General features: G+C 38.4%; 1 protein-coding gene and 1 long non-coding RNA gene across 3 annotated transcripts in view; one reads left to right on the top strand and one right to left on the bottom strand.

The window, feature by feature from the left end:
• LOC136557823 (uncharacterized) overlaps positions 1-3,140 on the bottom strand; it is a 68,405-nt gene extending 65,265 nt beyond the window's left edge. The window contains exon 1 of the long non-coding RNA XR_010783797.1: positions 2,989-3,140. This is a non-coding gene — a long non-coding RNA (uncharacterized lncRNA). The remainder of the gene's footprint in view (positions 1-2,988) is intronic.
• SOX6 (SRY-box transcription factor 6) overlaps positions 1-25,827 on the top strand; it is a 359,140-nt gene that overhangs the window by 255,654 nt on the left and 77,659 nt on the right. For both annotated transcript variants that reach the window (XM_066551989.1, XM_066551990.1), the window contains 2 exons: positions 12,169-12,289; positions 20,529-20,608. In XM_066551989.1, coding sequence (XP_066408086.1) covers positions 12,169-12,289; positions 20,529-20,608 — 201 coding nt within the window. The remainder of the gene's footprint in view (positions 1-12,168; positions 12,290-20,528; positions 20,609-25,827) is intronic.

Here is a 25,827-nt window from a genome sequence, read left to right as displayed (position 1 = left end):
TACATAAACATAGCTACACATTTATAAATTTATAATGTAGACAAATAGATATTAACTTTTATTTAAAAAAAATTCTAATAGGAAAGCTGCTTCTTGTTAAGAAATGTGACTTTATCATGGCAAGTACTACACACAAACTTCCACAGTCCACTTTTTAGGAGAAAAAAAATTTCTCTAAAGTCATCTTCAGTGTACTTAAACATTGTTAACATGTGGACTTGGTGCTGGAGAACTAAAATGCTACAGGTACACACTCTGAAATATTTTGCATTTGTTTCCTGTATAGGACACCAAAACATTGTGCTTCAAAGTGGAGCATTGTAGCTTACAGGTAAACACAGATGTAAGGACTGGAGCAGAGCTATTGAAAAAAGCTTTTTGTCTTCTGCTCTGATTTTGGAAGCCTATTTAGATGGGTATTTTTGTAGAAATCTTTCTCTTGCTTCTGATCACCCAACCCAATGATCAAAAGTATGACGGGGTAACTTTCTGGATGTGGCTGTCACTAAGACATGCCATTGCAGCTCACAACTTTGCAAGATTTTATTAAATTAGACTGACCTGTTGGACTCTCTACCACCAAGTTAGCCCTCATCCTTACTCTTAATTTTTCTTTCTTTCTCTCTTTCATTCACCTTCCAATGAATAAAAAGTGTCAGCACTAACTAGTTCCTACTTTGTGAAAAAAGTAGCACTTCAGCTACTCCTGCAAATTCTTTCACCCTCTGAGCAGTGATTAATATACAGGTTTAAGAAGAATATTTAAACAAAACCTGGAAAAAAAGGAAAAGAGCAAATATGCAAGCTAATGGTGTACCCTGAGGTGAGCAAAATGCATTTTTTTAACAAGCCAAGCATAGCAAAAAAGCTATTCTACAGTGAAATTAATAATTACCAGAAAGATTTGCTAGCATTATTGTTGTATCCTTTATGAGAATATGAGTAACGTGTTTAAAAAACATGGGAAGTGTGAGTCAAAGCCCAAAGATTCAAAACGGTGTCTAATTTTTAATGCGAATTCTATTCATATGCCCCTGGTGCATAGACTGAAATACAGTCTGTGGATAACAACTGCCTTAGAGTGGTGCCACTTAACCTGAAAATTGTATCTGTTCCTCTGGTAGTATGGATTTCTAATTTCCTTTACCATCCTGTTTTAACAAAGCTTTAAGGTAGGAGGGCATCTTAGTGCCACATGTAGTAGGTGCCTGGCTCTAATACATGATTTCAGCTCCAAATACTTTCTGAAGGCAAGGTTTGTTTATTAACTGAGCCCCATGCTGAGATTCAATCAATCTAATACAGGCTTAGTTTGAACATTCAAACGTATGCCCATACATCTTGGGCATATATCTTACATAATGATGCTGGCCCCAGACATCTTTCTGGGTTTGTTTATGTCTGTTATGGATTCCCCTCATTATCCATGCTGTTTGAGGGATTCCCTATGGATTCAGCCAGTTTATTGCATACTTTTTTAATTTTATGCCAAACTGAATGCTCTGAGTGGCAGCTCGTAGGGTAGCTCTGTTACAGCTTCCTCTCAAACCCAGAGATGAATGCTGTGATTAAGGTTAAATAAAATAATATGGAAACCAACATGCTGCAAAAGGCTATGGAAGAGAATGCCTCAGGAGAGGCAGGATGGTTATAGAAGTAATGTGAACGATCAAACACTAAGATGTTGACTACTCTTCCTATTTCTTTTCCTTTTAATTATGATTAACCATTAGAGCAACAATTCAGTGGTTTACAAGATCTTCCTTATTGAGCATCTGTATTAATAACACTGGGAAGGGTCATTTATTAAATTTCACTAGAGTGAAGGGATGTTTGAACATGCCAGTGCTGAGCACATCTGTGCGTGCACACAACTCCCAGTAACATTAACTGGAGGTGCACATGCAGATCAGCAGAGAATGGAGTCTTAAAAGCAGAAAGGCAAGAATGCTATGGGCCACAGTGTTCTTGGGAGTTCTGCTCCACTGGAGTAAATTTCTGAGGCTCTCCTCCTCAAACATTGCCCTTCTCATATCCAGTATATAGCACTCAGTTAGTTCTTGTAGCAGAGTTTACTGGGAGTAATATATGGCCAGAAGAAACTCAGGCTAAAGGACAGGTTTTACTTATAAAGCCTTTGCATTATGGAAAAGGTTGTTTTCAATCTGAAAACTCAGATTTATAAACACTTAATTCATCAGTTCCCCGTGCCTTTCATTTGAAATAAACAGCCAGCAATATTATTTTAAAATAAGGCAGAAGGTGTAACAAAAATGAAGTAATGTTTTGAGAAATAGGTGATTGATGATTAAAAAACAGAGAGAGAAGGGGTGGGGGGTGTCAGTCCGGCATTCATTAGTCAGGCAAAACTTCGGTTTGAGCATGCATTAAGTCAGGAAGACCAGACAGTGTGTCTGGAAAATGATTCTTTCTTTGAGAAGTACTCTCTCAAAAATATCCCCTTGTTTCTTAAAACTAAAGGCATCCTTTGACTGACTTAGTTGTTTTAAAGCTATTGATGCTAGAGAAAACAAAAGAAACTTTAAAACCTGGAAACATAAACATCATTGAACCATCCCCTTTAAAAGAAAAAAAAAAAAAAGAAGAAAGAAGGAGGGGGGGAGGGGGTTGATGTGGAGGGGAGAGTGGAAAAAAAAAAAAGAAAGAAATCACAGTGGATGTTTTCCAGGAGGGCACATGCTATGCTGTGTAAAGGGGGCTAGTGTAACAAGAAGTCATCTATTCTTGATTTCTTGAGACAGCTAGAGCTTTGTGCCTTGTGTAGTTTCTACGTTTTAAGAGCTTGTTCTGTGTAGCAGAAATAATACAATAAATGGGTTTAACCACATTTGTCTCAGCTAGACAGTCTGCTTTGTCAAAGATTGCTGGTACAACATAAACAAATTATGTGTTTGTAGCGCGTTTCAATGAAAGCCTATCTAACAGAGCGGAGATTGTGTTTCGGCAGCTGTAGATTTAATCTCCTACCTGTCAGTTAAAGCAGGCATTTCCTGAGCAGATAAGGCCTGGCTGCAGAGGGGGAAGCGGCCACAGCTGGACAAAGGGCCATTGTTGCGGGCTCGCAGCCCGCGCTGGCGGCCCCATCCCGCCGGGCGGAGGAGCCGCGGCTCTGCCGAGCGCGGCGGCGGCCCCGGCCCCGGCCCCGGCCCCGGCCCCGGCCCGGCTGCGGCGGCTCCGGCCGCGCTCGGGGCTCCGGCCCCGGAGCTGCTCGGTGCCCGCCCGCCCGCAGCGCCCCTTGAGCGCCGCTGGAGTTTTGACAAATCGGGAAAAGGCAGAAAATGGCAAGGTTGGCGTTCCTGCTGGAGTGGCAGGATCCTCTTCTGCAGGAAAGGCGGCGCGGCAGTGTGGTTTTATATCTGAGCCATGGATGTTGCTGGAATTTTAATACCTAAAGTTGGATGAGAAATACCGAGCGCTCGTTTTAAAGATTTCCTGCCTTGTTTTTAAATTTTTAATGATTCTGTTCTTTCACAATGTTTTTGTAGATTAGTCGTAAATGCTGTAGAAGGTTGAGAAGCCCATAAAATGCCCTGGAGTGAGACAGTTTGTGTAGGAAGCACGCAGGCTGTATGGATGTCACTGGAAGTTTACAAACTCCGGTGCTTGCTCCCAAATTTGCAATAATTACCATGTACCAGCGGTGGCAATCACCTCAGTCATACTGTGTAAACACGCCAGTTCTTTGGATCCTTTTCTGAGTAAAGACGGTCAGATCATGCCAAAATCTGAGGAATCCTAGGAAGAGATGGAACAAATTAATTTTTGCATGCAATCAGTATTCTGATTTGACTTTGATCTCTAGACACAGGAGTTTTCTGCATTAAGCTAGTTCTCCACATAATTGCCTTTGATAACCCTTTGTGTTTCGATCTAAACACTCCATAAACATCATATGATTTCTGGAAGTTATCTAGGTTACTATTCTGCATTAAATAGCTTTCAAAAATATACAGGAGCAGGAATATTCTCACTGGATGTGAATAACTCCTTTGACCTAGTCTCTTGAATATTATGCATTTAGGCTTGAGGAAAAATAGCAACACTTGCCTCTCCTTCTCTTTGAATTTATTCTTCTATATTATAAATACCAGTAGAAATTAACCAGAGGACTGGGTGGAATGGGAAGAGTGTCCCCTTTCTGCACCTGTGCCTCACCTCCACCCTTGTATGCTGCCATTATGGAAGTGTTGGAGGGCTAAACTCTGCAGTGCTGGCATGGACCAGCTCAAAATTGCCTTCTGCTTTTCCATGTCCCTCCTCAGCCCAGGCTCTGCACCTCGGGTGGCTCTTGGTACAGCTGTGTGGTGAGATGTAAAGGTTTGCAAGTAGCAGATTGTGATGGAATGGGTGCCTATCCACCACGCATCACCACTTCTGCCACTGGAAAAGAAACCCAGGCCTCTTTGAGGGTCCTCCTGTGTAAACTGTAGCTGTAACACTCTCTCCTGAATGAGTCGTTGCGCTTGAATTAATTAATACTTGTAAAGTATGTAGTAGTCCTTCTGTAGTGAAATTATAATATGGAGTATCTGTGAAAATATAGAGAGCTTTAAAAAGAATATGTTGCTCAGGACAAAATTCTTCCCACAGAATGAGCAGAAAATTTTGTTCATCCTGAAGAAAATGTCAGAATTCCCATTTTCATCAGTGCCCCCCCCCCCCCCCCCCCCCCGGATTTCCAATGTATTCTATATTTGTTTAAATATGTTCTATTTTGTTGCACTTTTTTTACCTCTACGATGCAGGAAGATTTTTGATCAGAGTCATTGAAGGATGTTTTTGTTTTTTATTCCTACTTCTGCTGGACATTCTCTTTAAAGTGAAAGACGGTAATTCCTTTAGTAACCATCAGTTTTGTGGTCTGACATGACTTTTTTTATACATACATTGAGGGAATTATTTTCATGTTAATAGCTAGTGATGGTTAGTATTCAAAAAGAAGAATTCTGTTTTGAAAAGATGTGTGGGGAGAAACTCTGCTCGAAAGTAGCAGTACCATACACAAATTTTAAAGCATCTTTTGCTCTAAACATTTCCACCAACAGGAAATGTCAGTGTGCTCCAAAAATCTTGCACATTTTAATATCACCATTAAAACATAGCTAATAAAGGATTTCTAACATAATTTATATTTAGACTTGAATTGAAGTAATGGAGCTCTCGTGTATAAAAAATATCAACAAGTATCATTAGGCTGCAATATTTTTCGTATTTTGGCGTGAATAAGACAAGGTGCAAATGAGAAACATACATCTTCACTAGTCTTTGGAAATATCTGAAATAATTGACTTGCTCAGTCTTCTGTGATGGCTTGGTGACCACTAACTGTGACAATTTGCATAATAGTCAACTCTTCACTTCTGTAGAGATAACTGTTTGTATCTGATTAAAATTAGGACTGTTTTAGTTCTCTTGACTTTTCCAGAAGTTGCAGTAATAGAGATTTGCTGTTATGCTTTAACCAAACAAATGCACACATGGGGATAACAATATGCTGAGTTTATGCAGATTTTACAACACAAATCTGAATAAAATACCCACTAATAGACCCTTAAGGAGTAATAAACACACATGAATTTTCCTTAGTTGCACTTTAAAGTGATTTTAACATACTACTAGACCTTAACAATAATATTTAATTGACAAGATTATGCATTTGTATGGATTGAAAAGGTGGTAGATCTCTAATTCCAAATGAACCATAAATTCACTTTTGCATAACATGTTTTATTTATTTCTCTATAGCAGAGATGTTCTCCATCCCTCCTAGTGAGAGTTTCTTAAAATACAGACAATTTAAATAGATTTAATTACCATTTATCATACTCCTAACTCCATGAGATCATCCTAAGTTGAATTCTATATTTCCAGATAGTTAAGGAGCTAGATAAAAACAGGGCAACATAATGAGAAGCTAATAGAAATGAAATTCTATCTAGTGTTTGAAACTGTTCCATTTTCAGTGATGTTGTCAGTATTTTTCTGTAGCTTCCTTCTTGATTTCCCGAGTAGATGGAATTTAAGTTTATTTAATTTCAAGTTTCAAAGTGGTGAGGAAAAAAACATATTAAAAAATAAGAATGCTCTGTTTTGCTGTATGATCATGGCTGCAATTTTCACATTAATGTTGTGGCTACTGCAGTAGACTTAAATCTCCAAATCATGCTGATGCATTGGACAAATGGAAAAAAATGATAGGGGAAAAGAAGGAAAATAGCAGTTACAATCCCTTTACAAATTCAATAGTAGGCCACATATTTTTTCCATAGTATTTCCAGTCTGAAATGTTCTCACTTTGCAAGTCTATGGTATCTTTTTTACAGTTTATTTGCCAACACTTCCCCTGGGATCCCATTGGCAGACATTTTCTTTGTGGCTCATGTACTTTCACTGAGAGGAAACATTTTTCAATTAGACTGTAGATAATTAGATGGCAGATAAATTAGAACATAATATACACCCCCCTATACAGATAGATCTCCAGTGGTTCTGTATTGCTAGCAGGAGCAGAAAGAAGTCTCCAAATAATTCTCAGTGTGGGATTGACATGATTTTCAGTGTCCCAGCTATGACACAGTGACTGGGGGGTCACTTTGGGTCTTCTGGAGCTTCTTTTTCCTCCTCCTGTCGAGTCACAGGTGCTTCCCTGGGATTGTTCCCTGGAGGGGATGTCTCACTTAAGCATTTGGGTTCACCCTCACTTATTACCTTTGCATCAGGGGATGTTGGGCCTTGATGGCCATTTAGCCAAATGAGCCTGGGGAGTTTATCAGTTACATTTCTGAGAGCAAAAGGCTCAGCCACACTTGCACACAAAGTAGCCAGGTCCTTCATAACTGAACTGGACAGCTAACCCAGCCTTGTGGTCCCTTTGCTTCACCAGAGCAGCACAAACAAAACAGTCACACCATTCAACTGTAGCCAAAGACTTTTCCAAAAAACCAAATTTTTATTGTACAATTCCTTTGCAGTTTTTCGAAATAGATCATTTCTGGGACCATGAAAGGGGTCAGGGATGACATGAGTTCATTACAATATTGGCAGAGGTGGGGGGCAGATTTAATCTCAAACCTGCAGAAATTCTAGCATGTAGCTGCTTTAAACATTTACACAGTCCCTCTGACTTTCACGTATTAAGCTTTCATAAAAAAAGTACCTACTTCTTTATGCAACATGTTTGTGATCCTCTAGCATCCCCCAAAATGACTTAGTCAAAATAAAATTTAAATTACCAAAACTTGTAATATTTCTTCTCTTCCAAAAAAACAACAAAGCTGAACAGTAGTTATTGAAATAAATAAAAATCTGACAGTGATAGAAAAGTAGCAGTGCCATGTATTGCATAGAGACTATTTAAAATGCAGCTGAGGTAAATACATATCATATACAGGATATTTAAAATCCTGCACTAATAGTTCTGGGAGCACAAACACTTCTTTCAATGCCATTAAAACTTATTTTAAAATGAATCAACCTAAAATATAACCTGTTGAGCTATCAGTTATGGCCACTATGTTCTATCATATAAACATTTTGAGCAGTTTGAAAATGCACATCCTTACTTGATATACTGCCATTACCTGGAAATCTATTACACTGTGGTTTCTAAATGAGAGACTAGAAAATTTCCAACACATTTTTACTATGGAAATTCAAAGCTAAGTGAGGGCTTAAGTTAAAGCTGTAGTCTGGGTATACCAATTACTCAAGAATTTAAGAAGCTTTAGGTAGAAATTAAAATTTAAACTACGAGAAGTCTTAACCTCCCTCTGAACAACTTAAGTTCTCACAGTGGCTGCAACATCACATGAACAAAAGATTCTGTTCATCCTATACTATAGAAAAAAAAGGTCAATTCAGTGAATTCAAAGATTGGTTTCTCAGCTAACGTGTGTTGGAATAGTCTGTTAGATTCAAAGCAAATCTCAAGGTTTTCAAAGTTTGGGAAAAGGGCCCAGCAATCTAATTGGTTGAAGAAGGGGGTGGCAATGATTTTAAATAGTAAGGCTGGATTATTGTAGGCAATTAGAGTATATTTAGCCATTCAAACTGCTTTATCCTAGTGCTGGATGTAATAAAAAAGTAAAAAAAAGCTTTAAAGAAGGGATAAAAAATTATAAAGATTGTGTTTGCTCTCTAGCAAAAAGATGGCACTTTTGCTCTTTACTGAAGTAGATTGTGCAGAGAGAGGCAGCTTGCGAAGTTTGATCTTCTAAAGGAAGAAGAATTCATCTGCCATTATAGGGTGGGATTACTTCTGCTCTTGAAACCTGTGATCCTCACAGCTAAGCAGAAATGTGTGAGCTGCTTCTTTGCTTGCAGTGCTGCCACCCTTTTCTCTGAATGCCTTTACTTCTCTGCTTGCAATGTTAGTTGTTGTAGAGGCAGCTTCAGTTTTTAAAGATAAAACTCTTCCTCCTCTTCAATCTCACTAAATGTGCTGTGCTCCTTATCCAAAAGAGGCAGATCATTTTAATTCAAAGCATTATTTTTGTATAACATATCATTCTGGCTTACATTTTCCATGCAAAGCACTAACTATCAATGACTTTTTAACAAGGAGGATTGTTCAGCCAACTTCTGAGATTATCACTCACAGAACTGAGGGACAAAGCAGTGTAGATTTGCCCAGTTTATCAAACAGGCCACCAGCTTTTATTATTTCAGGGAGAATCAAATTGGAAGTTGCTTCTTGAACTAATCAGGGCTGATTTGCTCTAAAGTTGCTTCCTGACTTAGATCTCAGGCAAGGAAGTGCTGTAATCAGTTCCCAAGGGCCGTCAGAGTTGTGATGGGATATTAAAGGAATGGTACACTATCTTTAAAATGCTCCCTAATCTTGGCAGATTTTTGTGTTTAACACACTTAAACCTGGCTTTTTGTATAGAAACAAAGATTAATTTCATCAGGTAGCTTTATGCAAGAGTCGAATGTACTTGAGGCAGCAGAACTGAATGTTGGAGAGAATATATTCCGGGCTCCTCCAGGGTTTGTACATTCAGCTAAAAATACAGACTGGCAGAATTGTTCAAAATCAAACATTTACTACCCATCAAAAAAAAACTCCAAAAAACAAAAAACAACCAAACCCAGAAAATCACCCAAAAAACACCCTCAAAAAAAAAAACCAAAAAAAAAACTTCATGAAAGAGAAAATGAGTCCCCCTGAGTGTCTCTGTTTGCATATTAGCCCATAGCATGGGCTCTGCCAAGTTACTCTCTGACTGACTGCTGCAGATGCTCTTTCTCAAGTATTCTGAGTGAGATCTTTAGTGCAAGTCTTTGGGGACAAACAATAGCACCTGTTCCTCACAAGATAGCAGCCCAGTTAGTCCATTCATGTATCTTTAATGAAGCTCTGGGGCAGATGGCAAAAAATGGCATCATCAACGACTTAGCACAGAGGAGACAAAAGGGGAAAGTGCCGATCCAACAATGTGCTATTTTTACGAATGGGAAGAGACAGAGTCAGAGTGTTTCTTGGGCATCTGCTCCTGTCTTGGTTTTCAGAAAGACCTGAGGAACATCTCAGCAATTAAAATTTCTGGGCATGTAGCCGATTTTATGAAGTACACTGATCAACCCCTCCTCCCAATTTCTCCCCCCCTCGTCAGTAAAGTCAAACCCATCATCTTCATAATAATAAAACTCTCAGGAATAGAAATTGTCAAAAATTAAGGAGTTGACTGGATTTTTTGCATTCATTTTATGTATTTAATAGTTCTGTCATCAGTGATACTTTCACATTCTCTTCCTTTTCAGTGATTATTTGTGCTTTTCAGTTGACCTGTGCTGAAAATGGACACCTATGTATATAATAATTCTGTGTGAAACCAACACTTACGTAGGAATAGTATTTCATATGTTCCAGAGGGAAGACCCGTGGGAGGGAATGGTGGCCTTTCAAGTATGAGCTTTTTTCAGTCTGTTTAAGTCTCTTAATTTTAAATACAAACTTACAGGCTAAATGTAACCTATAGTCAAAGTTATGCTGATTTATATAGACTGAAACCTGCTCCTGAATTCAGAATAGGAAGAATAGCAGATAGCCAGAACTTGAAATGGTAATTCCCCATGCTTACAGAGGTGCTTTTATTTGAGAGTTTAAGCAAAATCTATAGAGCTGAGTGGATCAAAATCTACAGGAATGCATTGAAGGATTTGGTTATGATATGTTTCAAATTATCTTTATGACACAATGGAATGAAATGTTGCCGTGGGTAGGTTTGCACCTTCACTCAGACCACAGCACTCTGATCTCTGCTGTGTCTTGTGAGACTATGTTGGAGCCTTGTACCTTGTAAGCAGCTCCATGTAAATGCTTTATGTGGGGTATATTTTTTATGATTTTGGCTCCATTTGATTAGATGTAATTTAGGAACTACTGCAAATTTTTTGCAAGTTGTATTGCATTGAATTTCTTCCTGTGCAGTTGCTTCTATTAGACAAAACCTGTGGTTTTCCTTTGCTGTGCTCCCGTAAAGCCAATGTATAGAAACACCAGGCAGCAAAGCCAGCACCATTTTATCAGAGCTGAATGCCTGTTCTGGGCACATGGGGATCAACTCCAATCTGACCAAGTTTAATGCATAACCTAAAACACACAGCCAGGCTTACCTCAGCTAAAATGAGAGAAATAGCTGCGTAAAGCTAGTTTCTTTCACGCCCCAGTGCCATAGCAGTAATTGCACAAAGACCTTTTTATTATAAGTTGATTTTCCTGAGGAATGGATTCAAAAAATACTGTAAAGTGTTTATTTTTTGCTTGACCTTTATTAACCTCCATCTTAGGGCTTTCCCAAGAGAAGAGTTGTTGGTAAATTAACCCTCATAGAGACACACAGTAGCATTTCTGCACTGCATCAATGGTTGTGAAAGTAATGGGGATATGACAAGAAAATTTGGCACTATTTAAACAATGTCATAGGTCAACATATGGGATTTGACCAAAAAAGTTTTTTAGGAATTAAATGCAAAAAATTGCTTGAAGTGTACTTTAAGTTTTTAATAGTTTCTAATTCCACCGATTTATGGTACAATGAGGGAGGTTTTTTTTCTGCCTAAACCCCTATTTTTTCCTGCATTTACAAGCTTTGATATATAAAGCATTATATATTTGCTTAACTGGTAATCAGAAAATATATAGTCAAACCCTTGGGTATGTCTGGGGTTAAGAAATGATGGATAAAAATTCTTTGAGATCCTAGCCACTGTCTCTGAAACACAGGTACTGTAAATTAAGGAACTAGGAAATTACCTTATGGATTTAACAGGCATCACCTTATCACATAATTCTCTATATGTTGAATACAAATGCTAGTATAAGGAGAAGAATTTTTTTTCTTTGTGCATGTTTGTGGTTTTTCGATACATTTATTATGGTCAAATTAAATTTGATATAGTAGGTTTTGTTCCGAAATGGTCTCTGAATGCAGCTCCATAATTACCAAGCTACATGATAGCACATAAAGCTATAAAACTACTTAGACAGACAAGCAATTTATTTCTTATAGTGAGGTGTGTGTGGCAGAGTATGTTAGTTTGTTCAGGAGCCAAGATGTTGGAACCTTAAATCTTAAGAGTTGTGGTGTTGACTAGAAGACTTTTTAGTACTCTGGTGAGATTTTGAAATAACATACCTGAGCTGTTGGTATTTATGTGAACCATGTTGTAAGATCTCAGAATTAAAATTTTCCTAAGGTTACTCAAATCTGAACATCAAAGTAGATACTGCAGTGTTAGGCTGCTTCTAAATGCTCATCACTCTGCGACCAAAGATGAGAAAACCTGTGAAAAATTAATAGAAAGACATACCACACTGCTTTTAATAAAAACTTTGGTATGTTTTGTACCTTTTTACCTTGTGCCAGGACCCAGAATACTAATTAAAAGAAACCAAAACAACGTAATAGAGAACCAGGAAGAAGTAGGGAAACGTGCAGTTCAGGGAGACTGTTACACCTTTGACACTGAGGGAAAACAATGTTTGTGAGGGCTTTGATGTGATAATGTGAAGTTGGCAGGGATTGCATTAAGGAGAAGGTTCTGGGGGACTGTGTGAATGCAAGAACACTATCAGTGCTGGAGAAATACCTGTCAAGACAAATTTGTGCTATTTCTGATCAGAGGCTCTCTTCTGTTTAGCAGGTTCAGGGTCACATGCCTCCGCTCATGATCCCAATTTTTCCACACGACCAGCGGACACTGGCAGCGGCTGCTGCAGCCCAGCAGGGATTCCTCTTCCCCCCAGGAATAACATACAAGCCAGGTAAGCTCACGGGGATGAGAGCCTGTTGCACATTTTAAGACACGAACGGTAGCTTCTTGTGTGATCTGTCTCATACAGATGATACACAACAGGCATAACTGGCTGGAAATTATTGCAACTCCATTTGAAAAAATACTCCTGGATTTAAGGAGGTGGATAGACTATTGGTTATTGAACATCATGATTTTTTTAAACTTAATTTCCACAAAGTCATTTGCTTTAAATACAGTGCCCCACTTGCCTAGCAATTTGCATCTGGTCTGCCCGATACAAAAGCTGTATGTCTTTAATTAATTCTGTTATCTTCAGAATATTTGTGTTTTGTGGGAAAATTCTTGCTCTTTTGTTTGATTTCAATCCAGTTAATAAAAGGTTTCAGTAGTTCAGTTCCAGTCATCATTCAGACTCCTAACAGGTCACATAACCTTGCAGTGAAATATGTTTTGAGATGATTTAGCAAATGTTATGATTTCTTTCTTTTTTTCCTCTGAGTTTACAGGACTCCTGGGGAATTCAATTAGGGATATAATGGTTTGAAGCTACTTTCAGAGCCTCCTTGTAAACAGGGCTTTAAATGTTTAAATACACTTTGCCAAAGGAATTCAATGTAGGAAGATATTTAAGTAAATAAAAGTCAACCTTATTTTCATTTGTACATTCTTTGTAAGTGACCTCAGTCCAGAAGCAGCAACCTTATTTTGCTCATTAATAGTATTCTCTGTCAAGCTGCCTTTAGCATATTAACCTGATAACTAATAACTATGAAACATAAATAACAGGGGTTTTAAAATTCATTAAATATGAAGCATAGAAAGTAAAGCATTGATCCTATTCCCACTGATATTAGTGGTGCTTTTGCTGTTCCCTGACAGGAACAGGGTCAAATCCAATGTAAAGCCTCATAATAGATGATGTAAACAGCATGCTAATTAAAAGCCAGGTTGAACCTAGAATCTCTTCTAGCAAGTTTACTTAGTATTAGATGAAGTGGGGCCAAGCAGGATTTCAGCAAGTATTTCCGTTTGTCCCACTCCCTTCTGTCTCTTAAGTCCAGAGACGTTCCTCTTTAAACACAGATTTTTTTGTCCAGCTATCTTACTTTCAGGTTTTGAAATCCCAAAGTTTTTGTCTGATTTGACAAACGGCACACCCATCACTACCTCATTACAGTTAGGAACCAAAGACAAAGGGTTGCCAGTTGTGGAAATTACCTAAAATGCCCTGGCTAAATCTTACTTCTCACAGACAAGAGAAGGCACATGCTTTCCTTGCTTTTTCTCTTTTAATCTGAGAAGCTTTCTGAGTAGTGACTGTTAGTGACTCAGCTGATGGTTGTGCTGCCCCCTGAAAGGCATTGTGTTCAATCATGCTGTGTTAATTTTGCTCAGAGATTTCTTGGTACAAAAATGACTAAAGAAGAAGAGTTACCAGCATGTTTTCCTGAACATGATCAATTTTCTGGACTTATTCAATAGTGTTCCTTATAGTACCTATCTAACTTGATCCCATTGGCCTCCTAACAGGAGGTGATGCAGCTTTAGGGCATTTCCTTACTTCCCAGAATGCAGAAAGAGAGATGTGTAACAAAAATTAGAAGAATTAAATGCAGGAAGAAGCCTCAGCCTAGATATCTTGGAAAGCAATGAAGCTGTTTGCTGGTGTTAGAGGTTTAATTCCAGATGATGCTAGTAAAAAGCCAGAAGTCACAATGATCTGATTATAACCAGTGGCTTTAAAGAAGTTAGAATTTATATCTTTATATATATATATTTATATCTTTAATATATATATTTAATTCTACTGCATGTGTGGCAAAGGTATCTGGGCAGGTCAGTAGCTTCTGTCAGAGACACATTATGATTAAAAAAATGCTGTAACTACACTTGGTATTGATTAATTCCTATTTTTGGCACTCTCGGCACAGTAGTTAAGGAATTAATGAAACTGGAGATTAAGCTATACTCTTTCATAGAGAGGGTTCTTCAAAGTCATTTCTGAGGAATATTTATGAACTTGACTGCTACTACCTGTACTCTTCTACTTTTGTGAGAAATGAAACTTTCACTTGCAGAACTGTTGGGTTAGACTTGCTGGTACCTCTGAGGGAAGAAAGGAGATGGATTAACCCTTCAGATGCTTACCAATTTCTTTTAGTTTACATGTTTAGCTTCTATTATATTTTACTGCATTTTGACATCAGCAGGAGTGAGTTTTGACCCTGCCAGTTTTACTCGACATTCAGAAAATACAGTGAGAGGCATTTCAATAACAGCAGCAGTGGGGACTAAGTACATTTGAAACTGACTGTGCCATTTAGGGAATGTTGAATATTGTGTGCACAGTCACTTAATCTGCTTTGCCTGTAAAACAGGCTAGATATAAGCTGGCTCCAAAGTGGGAGCAGTGTTAGTGTTTCAGGACAGCCAGGATGAGAAGTCCTGCCTTGGTGTACAAGCAGGGGTATGATTATGTGTACATGTTCACACAGAAATATCTTCCTGGGCTAAATTGGGAACCAATTTCATGGCTGTTTAGTTCAATGCCAAGGTAGCAGTTAGTGAGTTCTGCTGCAGATTTGCACACAAATGCCTTGGAGGAATAAAATGGTATTCTTTAGCAAAACAGTGTAGTTTGTACACTCAGCTGAAGATCCTGTAGAAGAGAGGAGAATTCATTAGGTTCTGAGGCCCTTCCAGCACATGTCTTGCTACTCATGAACTTCTGAGATCAGCAAATCATTAGGAGCAGAAAACTTAAGGACTTCCTGATACACAGCTATGATAAAGCCTGACAGGAGAAACTTTCCTTCTGTCTGGCAGAAACTATAACACTGAGATGGCTGTAACCCTTCCCCCACAGTATTTTGGAGCTCTAGGAGGTGAAACAGGCCAAAGTTAGCAAGTGCTGATGACAAGTAATAATTGCATTAGAAAAAAAATCCCCAAAGTCCCATGCTTCCTTATGTATCTCAAAGTCATGTAATATAATTTTCCGGCATGGTAAGTACTAATTGAGAAATCAGAGCTGCATAGACCACCTAATTAATTTTTTATACATATTTCAGTATTTATACTGTATACCGGATTAATTAAAACTTTAGGGCGCTGTGCATCTCAAATGACTGTTGTGACTATTGACCTGCAGGCGTTTGACGAGCCTCGTAGAGTACCTGGTTGTGGGGGTTGCCACTGATTCCAGGGGGAAGCTGAGAGTGGCAGCTGTTAGGAAGCTAATACTTGCCCAGAGATGTTACACAGTTAATAGAATTATTTTGCATTCCGAGGAGAGCAAAGCAACTGCGCTGGCTTTCTGACTGTGACCATTACACTTACTGCTTGGAACTGGTGGGCAGCATGGGTACCATTATACCTCCTCTCCCACTGCAATTTTCCCTTCATTTAGCTAAACACATGCATCCAGAAAAACTTAGTGGGCTGGAGTATCCTTGAACATGATTATTGTGTCCCCATTAGTGCCCTGGGTCAAGAGGACAAGGCAGTGAGTAGGATGAGGAAGATAAGGATAAGGAAGGGTAGTTCCCTCCTCCATCTCTCAGTGACTAAAATATTACTTCAATCAAGTTTTGTGGCTGAGAGGGAACAGGGAAGCAGGATGATGATGGAGTAAAGCAATGCTAGGTAGGAGCCAGACCATAAGATGAGCAGATCTCAAACAAAGCTATGGTTTGCTCTCAGCAGAGGGTGGGAGGGCTGATGTCCATAATGGCATAATGGCAGTCTCTGAGACTTCAAAATCTAGGATCACTTTTGCTTAAAAATGTCCTGCAAATATTTTGTACTGTTCCATTTCTTTGCCAGATCTGGAAAGTATCTCTCAAAAAGATTATTGAAAATAAAGACATCGAGTGGAGTAAAACTCAATTTAGACAGTTTTGTTGAGTGATATGCTGCAGTGTATTTTCAAAGCTTTTTTTTATATTTCATACAAGAATGATATAAACTCCATGATTAGAGTGGCCAAGAAACAGCCCCTACCTAGAGCATTTGGCTTTATGCACAAAAATAATTTACAAGAGATTTTGCTATGCTGTGATGCAATGTGAAAATGGAAACTGTTTTCCTAGGCTGGTGGCAGAAACAGAGTCAACATTTTGACCTGTTTTTTGTTTCTTGTTGTGCTGGGGCAAATCAGAGAAAGTAATATTATTAGGGAAAGCATGACAAACAAAACTATCAGGCTTATTGTCATCAGACTGGACTTCAGAACATTCCAATAGTGTGAAATATTTGTCATCAAACTAATTAAACTCCTTGATTACTGTAGCTAATCCACATAACTCACATAATCTTAGATGTGCTGGATTTCTCTGGTATCCAACATTGCCATTTGGAATAGGTCTTTCAGAAGTCTTTCTTAAAGTTCTCAGGTGGTTTATATTTTCCATATCTAAGTATTCTCTTTTTAGGTAAGGAAATGGGCTGCTCTTCCTCCTGGCAGGTGAAAACAGGAGGCACACACCAAATCCACTGTGTGCTGGTTGCTTGTGTGTCTTTTCATGGCTTCCTGATTCCTTTTTCTAATGGAAATTCCCCATGACTGACTGTCATGTGTCCCCTGTTGGGTTTTACTTGGTTGGGATAGGGACTTTGTAACCTTGGGATTTGTTGTAGCAATCATAGGTGCCTCAGTCCTAAATATTGATGTAAAAGCTGGAAACCATGGCAGGCAGCTGGATATTGTCAGGTAGGGCTTTGCAGCGAAATGTGCAAATTTCATCGTTTTGCAAACATTACCTGCAGACAGAAAATTGTGGGGGAAGCTGGTTTTGCTGCAACATGAGAATGGCATTAAGGCAGACAAGGCAGGACAAAGGCACAACTGAAGCAGTGCCATGGGACAGGGGAGATGCTCCATGGTGTTCCCTTAGTCAGTTACCTCTGTTTACACCTTCCTTAACCTTGATGGCTCTGGACAAGCAAAATTCATGCCCTGTGTGGGAATACTGTGGCAGTGTCCCTCTCTCTCCCTGCAGTATCCCAATGGCACCTGAGGTACTCTTTGCTCAGTCTGTCCATATGTCTGGAAGGATGGGGCCCTGGAATTGCTGACCTCTTGTAGCTCTTCCAACTCCATTTCCTCTCAGTTCATGAGTGTGAAGAGACAGACTTTAAGTCACAATCCCAAAATGGTGGGAACATCATCAAGCCAAAAGCTTTGTAACTCAGATGAGAAGAGGCAGCTTATGTCTTACAATTGTGTTTTAGGAAAGACTGGTAATAAGGCAGCACCTTCCCCCTACTCTGGGTCTCACAAAAGCCAGACATCCTTCTTTCCTCACAGCACACAAAGCCTTGATCTGGAAGGTAAGTCTATACATCCTATAAATAAAGTCTGCTAAGCTTCATCTCTTCATCCAAGACAAAAAGAAACATTTACATTATTTCTGTGTAGAATAACACAGCACAATTGCTCACTGCTTTTATTCATTTGGAAATGTTGCTCAACCTGACAAACGAAACAGAAGTCTGGCATAATTTTCCATGGCTTGTAAACACCAATTTATATATAAACAACAGCAGCCAAATGTAAATAGACAATCAGCACAGCAAGGAGATTGAAAAGATCAGTCTGCAAAACATGACAGATTTTCTTCTTCCAGCATTCTTCTTACTCCTGGTTATCAAGGGGCCAGCACACACCAGCGCTTTAAGCAGACCTGTTTGAACATGTTCTCCTGCCTTTTGTACAAATTTAAAAGAATGGTTCCTCACGCAAGCATTCCAAATTGAGAAACAAATTTGAAAAAAATTGCTGCAATACATTGACTGATTTCTTGCCAAGAGAGCTATGGAGGAGCTTCTTGATCCATTCTTGCACTGAGAAAACGAGAGGGGGAAGTATGTACCTCCGTAATTAAAAATTAAATCCAGAGCACTCCTTGCATGCCCAGTTTGCTCAAGGGAGAAAGAAGTACCTTTACTCTGCTTTTACTCCTCAGTGTCAACAAAGTACTCCAGAGCTGAAGGAGTATTAATTTTTCTTCTCAGCACAAAGATGCTGCTGACATACCAGGACTTAGCCATAATTTAACACATTAAAATGAGGCTGAAAATGGACAGTATTGGGTTTTAATAACAGATAAATGGCATAACCCTATGAATATTCTTCTTCCTGCAACAAGAGACAGCACTGTAGCCAGCAGGTGAGCAAGAGAACACTGCAGGGTGTGGTGAAGATACTATTAAATTAACTGTGAAGCCAAAAACTCTGTGTGCGTGTGCGCATGTGGGTATAAAATATCTGGCTATTTCAAACCATAGGAGCATGACAGCTGTGAAAAAGGAGTGCCGCAGGGAATTCTTTTAGAGTTTGGTTTTTTTTAAATATGTTTGACATGGAAAATGTTTTAGTACAAATAAAGCAACTGGTATTGAACTTAAAAAGTGTGTGCGGAGGGGGAGGGAGAAAGAAGAGATTGCTGTGTGGAACAGGGATGAATAATTCATGATATTTAAAGAAAGAATGCCTCTGAAATATTCTGCAAGGCAGTCCATGCTGATAAGTTGGATGGTTATTTTCCCCCCCATTTAAAGCATCATTAATTCAACATCTTTGTGATTTTTTTTTTAACCTTGTAAGATATTTCTGAAAGAAACATTATTTAACTTAGATTAGGATCTTATTTATTCAGATAATTTGATATAAATATCAAAGAGACGAGTGGAATTATTTAACCATAAAGAGACAGCTTAAGTACTTTAAGAAAATAATCCAGAAGTCTTTCTTGTTGGTTTTGTTTTTTAAAGAAAAAAATCCCCAACATCACTGCACACTAAAATCAACCTCATGGAAGGGGGAAAATAAGAGGAGATATTTTGAACATTACTCCATAGGACACCAGTACAATATAGTGTGAGTGAATGCATTGTAGCAGAGCTCCATATGCAATCAGAATCCAATTGTTACTGGACTGTGTACAAGCACATACTGTGCTCAATAGCCTGATGAGGTATTATGGATATGATGCAAAGAGACCTTGTGGATTAGACATGTACAATTTATTAAAAAAAGTGAAACAACCAAACATTTTAACTGAACTGGATATAATTGAACTTCATGTGGTAAAAAGAAAGAGTTCTGAGGAGTCTGGTGACTGCAAAGATTTTAGCTATTGTTATTTATTTGAGGGGTGACAAAAAAATCTAGTTCTTGGAATGTCCTGACTATATTATACTGGATTTCTGTACTTTCCCTTGTTGCTACATTCTGCTTTCACCATGGAAGATTTTCTGTAAAACAAACTGATTATTGTAAAAATATCTAAAAACCACACAGCCTGTTGAAATGTAGCTTGCAGATAGTATATAATACTGATTTTAAATAAGTAGTGGAGCCAAAGTGATATTACATTAAATCACAGCTTCTTATCCATCACTGTATTCATTTTTATATTACAGATTGCACTGCTAAGCTATTCCAGCTTTCTTTTGTTCCCTGCATTGATTAAGAGTCCAAATGGCACTGTGTGCTGCACACCTATGGGAACACCCATAGATATGGTATAAGATACCATGTTACAATATTTAATTTGGAAATTTTAGTATCTGAATTCTTGGGTAACTGAGAACCTGTCTAATCTATTGACTTCAGTAGGCCCCCAGATCCAAGAGAAAATTAAAATTGTATTTCAAGCAATATTAAAAGGTGATTTAATTTTGTTCTTTTCTATGACTTCCTTAAGGGAGTTGTCCCAAGACAGAGAATCCCAAAGGAAAACAAGAAACCTCAACCTGTGTTGAGCCAAATGGGTACATGTCCACTTGACACTGAAAAGAAATCACCCTGCATTACACAGGACTGGTATTTCTTGGGTTGTAACAGATTTATATATATTTTTAAGAAATATGTGGTGAAAACTAAAAAAAATTTTTTGCTGTGGGAGCCGCTGAGATTTCCTGGGGTATCTCATCTGTGTGTCTGTGGTTGTAAGACCCATTTTGTGCCCAGGCTTCCACGCTTGATTTGAACATTAGCTTTTGAAAATGAAAATCACGAGTATCATATTTATGTTTTGCCAGTTTGCCTACCAGCTATCTGCTAACAAAAAAAGTTCCAAGGGAGCGTGGCAAGTCCGTGCCCAGCGAAGCCTTTTGTTTTTGCAGATGTTTAGGCTTAGAGGAGTGCTGTGGAGCACAGGCAATCCTAGGGCCTTGTTTGCACTTGTCTGCTGCTATTCTCTGCTCATTGTCTGAACCTGCACGCATTGTTCTCCCGACAGGTGATAACTACCCTGTGCAGTTCATTCCATCAACAATGGCAGCTGCTGCTGCTTCTGGACTCAGCCCTTTACAGCTCCAGGTATGTGCCAGAACAAAAAAATGTGGGATGGAAGCCAACATTTTAGGGGAAAACTGCTAACCAGCTGTATGCTAAATAATAGCCTGAATGTTAAATAATTTTTGAGCACAGCCCAGGAGGATTAACACCTTATGTACTTACAGTACAGAAACGTGCAGCCAACCTTGATACTGTGAGTGAAAGACGTTGTTCTGTGTGTTTTATACTGGCAGTTAATGGTATTTTTTTATTTATATGAACAGTTGATGGGAGATAAGTTCAAAGATCTTTTTGTACTTTATTTTCATGTGGTTGCTCCTCTGTAGCTGCAATGCACTATCTATAATTGGAGCAGTCAGTGTGTCCAAACAAAAGTGCATTATTGGGTTTTTCCTTTTTCCCTTTTTTTTAAACTGTGTGGTGCTGACAATACAATAAATTGCAAACTCTTTTAGCTTCTGTATTAAGGTAATCTCAACCTTTCTGTGCATTAAGCTGGTCAGATGCCAAACATGGTTAGAGACTTAGTTTGGCCATTTATTTATTTTTGGCACATATAGAATGAAATGTTGCGAAAGAAAGATTTATGTGCCATATTATTAGCTAGCTTCTTGTGGCAAGAAGTTTTTAATTTCAGAAGAAAAGACACAACAATGTCATAAATAATGAAGAAACAGTCAAAAGCTTTCAGAGTTAAAATGTGTGGAAAGAAAGTGACAGTGAACATGAGAGGAAAGGCCATTAAAGATGCATGTAACTATTTACAAGTAAACCTTTGAAACCCCTATTTGAGTTAGGTTAGACTCGGGTTCAGAAGCAAAGTAGGAATAAATTGTGCCTAGAGCAGCAAAGTATTGCCATGCTAATATCTAAATATCTACTTTGCTTACCTTTCTGTGATTAAATTTTTTCTAGAGAGGTCAAAGTAGATTAAAAATCCTTTCCTCTTTAGCCTATGGTGTTGTTCTGGCCAAATTAACTTAGGATAAGCAAAAATGGGACCAGAACTTGTTCATGGACTCCTGCTCATTGGTGGTCCAGAGCTGACAAGAAAGACTCCTTGAGCTTAGGTCTGACCTAACCTCAAATCAACATTTGAAAACAGATCATCCTGACTCTGCAGGCAAAGATCTCTGAAAAATAGTTTTGGGTCAATATAATGTGATGTTAAGACTGTACCTTGGACAGGATTGAAAGCAAAGGGAAGTTTCTCAAAAGGAAAAATAGCAGGTATCTTTAGAAAGCCATTTGACTACTTATTGAAGCAAAAGTCTCATTAGCTTTAGTTGGGAAAATACTGCAGAAATCAGCTTTGTGAATAGAGAGACTATTTTTGCTGCCTTTGAAATGCACTAAAACAAATAGTGAGCCTACACAAGACTGCAAGGCAGGAAAGGATGAAAACTGTTCAACTGTCAAAGAAATGGGATCTAAACCCCAGACATTCCTGCTTCTTTTCTTTTACATGATCCATTTGTAACTTGACCCACATACTTGCACATCAGACTTGATCTGAACCTACAGCAATAATGCAATTTCATTAATTTGCAGAAATGATAGACTGAGTTGTTAAACATGACGAGAACAATTAGAGAGAAAACAACCAGCAAAAATGTGTGCTAGTAAGTTCAGGAACATTCAGGCTTGGGGGTCTGAATTTCTATTTAGGCATATTTGCTATAAAAGAATTTTTTTGTTTGTGTGTTTCCTCCCCTTTCTGTTCTGTTTGAATTTCATCTCTATGGGATTTCAAAACCTTTAATGTTTCATGGTTATAAGAGCTTAAATAACAGAACACTTAACCTTTGGCTGATACCTGCTCATCAGATTGTTAATGTGCCTGAGCTAAATTTTATTTACTCCTACTATTAATTTTCTCTTTGTGTCAATTCTCTGTGTTCCCTAAATGAGCACTTATTTGGGTGTGTTTGTTGGAGAGAAATTGTTGTTATACCTGATGCGTCATGAAGACTGTTAGGGGTGTAGCATTTCAGCTCATTTTTTCAGCTCCATCTTTGCTTCCCTTCCCCCTTCTTTCTCTGTTCTGCTTCCTTTCTTCCACGCACCCCACCCACTTATTTATTTACGTGAATGCTGTGACCATGGTATCTGAGTATTTCCCAAGTGCTTAAAAATACTGATCACAAAACTAATCTCTGTTCCTTTCAGCCAGTGGGAGAAATAGCTAATTTATTTGCAGGTTTGGTTTTGTTTCTACATGTGAGTGTGTGTGTAATATCCATGTTTGGAGAACCTGGGGAGGTAAAGTTATGTCAAGTAAAAGAGTTTTGCAGTAGCTCTAACAAATCAACTTTAGTAGGGCAGTATTATTAATTCCAAAATTATTTTCTATAATCTGTATCCAGGTAAAGAAATTCTGCCAGCTTCAGTCTTGTAATATCCCCTTTTATTTCTACTTCTTTTTTCTTTTATTTGGATGATCATGCTCCAGGTATGAGTGTAGCAGCAAATTTTTGTTCTCATCTTCCTGTGTGTTAGGGCAAATTCTATGCAAGCTCTGAATCTAATAGAACAGAGAACCATTTTTTACCAGGTACATCATGTAACAATAGCAATTATTTCACAGAGGGCAATTATTCTCCAGTGGGCAATTGCTAATTAATGATTTGCCTGACTTATTCAAGCTGTTGTTATTAAAATGTACTTTCTCTGCATTCTATATTTTATGTTCACCAGTGGATTGTGTATCTCTATGAGTACAAAAAACTTTACTGAAATAATCTACAGCAGTTTCTCATGTAACTAGTTTGAATTTCATGGGTAGTGCATTAAAAATAAAAGAAAAAAAAAGTTCTTCAGCAACAGACCAGTTTGACTCATCTTCTCTTTAGATTTTTGATCACATTGATTAGCTCATGGTAAATACCATTAATATTCACTTGTAGCTTTCAGTATCCTGAAGTGAAATAGTGACTACCACACTTTTATGCCAGTCCAGGTTCCTGAATTAGTGGCTTGCTCTGCTTTGGATTGACACCAGATAGTTTCTTTTGATTGTGTACTGATCACACGAAGGTGTCATTTGCAATGTTGTTAGTAAAAAGACTTAAAACTCTGTGCTCCATACTTCCCATTGACATCTCAGCTCCATCTCACCAGTTTCCTCAACCAATCAGCCAAAAAATTTAAATAACATGCATGACAGGACCGAGTCTTGTTCGGACTTTTGGCATGAGGGGAATCTAGCTGATGAGGGAACAGTTCTCTAGGTATAGTCTGATCAGAAAAAACAAGCTACTTCTGTTCACCCCTCCAGCCTCAGACAATTGTGAGTGAATAGTTTGCAGATTTATTACCAAACACACCTGTGCCATGTGAAACAGTTCTGATACCTGTGTGTAAGAAAAGCTTCTTGCTTTAATTAACCAGTATGAGCTGTAAAACCTGTCAACAATTTTCCCTTTGCTCCTCTTCACATATACCTTCTCTGGAGTTTTCCCCCTTTCCCGTTTCCCCAAGCTTTTTCCCAAGATGTCAAATGGTTGCACTGATATTGACTGATCCTAGAGATGAGATGTGTGGCCAGCAATCTTGCTCAGTGAGTGGACTTGATCATGAAATGCTTTTTCCAGCTCTCATGCTGCTGGAACCTGGTTAGTGGGAAGTCACAGGGGTGGCAGAGGTGGCACCTCTACATCCTTACTTTCAAACAAGGAATGTTACTATATGCTGTTTAAGGTTTAAAAACCTCCCCTGCCTTCATTCTTACATATTTCTACAAAGCTGTCTAGGAGATAAATAAGGAAGTGTCGCAACTCTCTCAACCACGACTGATAAACTGTTGATAGAAATGGAAGCATTACAATGATGCTAGCTGGAGCTATTCCTAAACAAAGTGAGCTCTAGGAAAAAAAAGCAAAACAAAAAAGCTTTCCCTCATAACTCTTTCCCCAAACTATTTGTGTAATTTGTCCTTCAGAATTTATCACTTATAACACTAATGAACCTTGGCAAATCTTAACTATAGTTGCAGCTGTGTTCCTGGAACCTGAAGTTTTTATAATACAGTTAAAAAAAACCCCGACATATAATTTTAACTAAACACATATTTGTCTATTTGTTTTCTGCCCTCCCATCTTATCCCACTCCTCCATACTCTCTTCTAGTTGCAGACAAAGTAAATGACCTTTTTTTATACTGCTGGGTGCAGATCCAGTGTACTGCTGAAGCATTGCATAGCCTGCCTCAGGGGCACAATATTAGTAGAGGGAAGGCCAAAGAATGCTATTTTTAGTTGAACAGTTCAGCAGATGGAGGCATGAATACTCATATATCTGAAGGTTGAGGGGTTTGAACCATTAATTTTGATAATGTATTTAACCCTGGGAACAATCAGAAACTGTAACTCCAAGGTTACAATGCTTTTGACCTTTAGAGAACAGAGGGCACTTGGTACAGTAAACAATATATTACATTTCTACTTATTCCAATTCTCTCACACGTATAAATTTCAGGGCATAGTTGACATTTGCTTTCCTCAGCTATTTTAGTGCTGGTCCTCAAAGTAAGTCGAGAAGAATGCAGGAAAGAGGCCAATGTAATGCGACAGTCATGTAAATATGGCCTTTAAATAGCTAAGTTGTTAAACGTGTCCCTTTATAAAGAAATATTATTCTCAGGAACCAGAATCAGGGTGACTTATTATTTCAATGAAGAAGTTGTTTTAGTGGACAGCTGTGCTTATGGAGTCGCCTCTGTTTGTTGTAACCTTAACACGATTTTTCAGCGGGGCTAATGTGATCTGATAGTGAGAGCTCACACTGGAGGTGATTTGGTCCCACTCTGGTACCACATCATGCAAAGTGATGTACCTGCCTTATGTCTTACTAAATGATGCATGCTCCTCTTCAACAAATATAGCAGTTAAATATCACGCAGCTTAAGTATTTCTAATTAAAATATCTCCATGTGTCAGCATATTGGTAATGTATTATTTTAATCCATTTATTTTGTTTATGAAACAGTGACATATGTTTAGATTGTGAAATATATGAGCCTTAAAAATCACTTTATTGAAGAAAATTAATTTCTACAATGCTGTCTCAGTAATGTGCTCACTCACCCAGTCAGTCACTGGCAGGGCTGCCAGTCTTAATGTTGGTTAGACACAGTTTAACAGTTTTATCTGACATAACACTCTCGGATGTAGGCAGTAATAATTTTTTCAAATGCGAGAAACCATGGGTTTTTCCATTTTCTTTCTTTCTTCCTTCCTTTTC

The sequence above is a fragment of the Molothrus aeneus genome, chromosome 6 (assembly GCF_037042795.1).
Source record: "Molothrus aeneus isolate 106 chromosome 6, BPBGC_Maene_1.0, whole genome shotgun sequence".
NCBI lineage: Eukaryota > Metazoa > Chordata > Aves > Passeriformes > Icteridae > Molothrus > Molothrus aeneus.
This window is presented reverse-complemented; position numbering and strand designations above follow the sequence as displayed.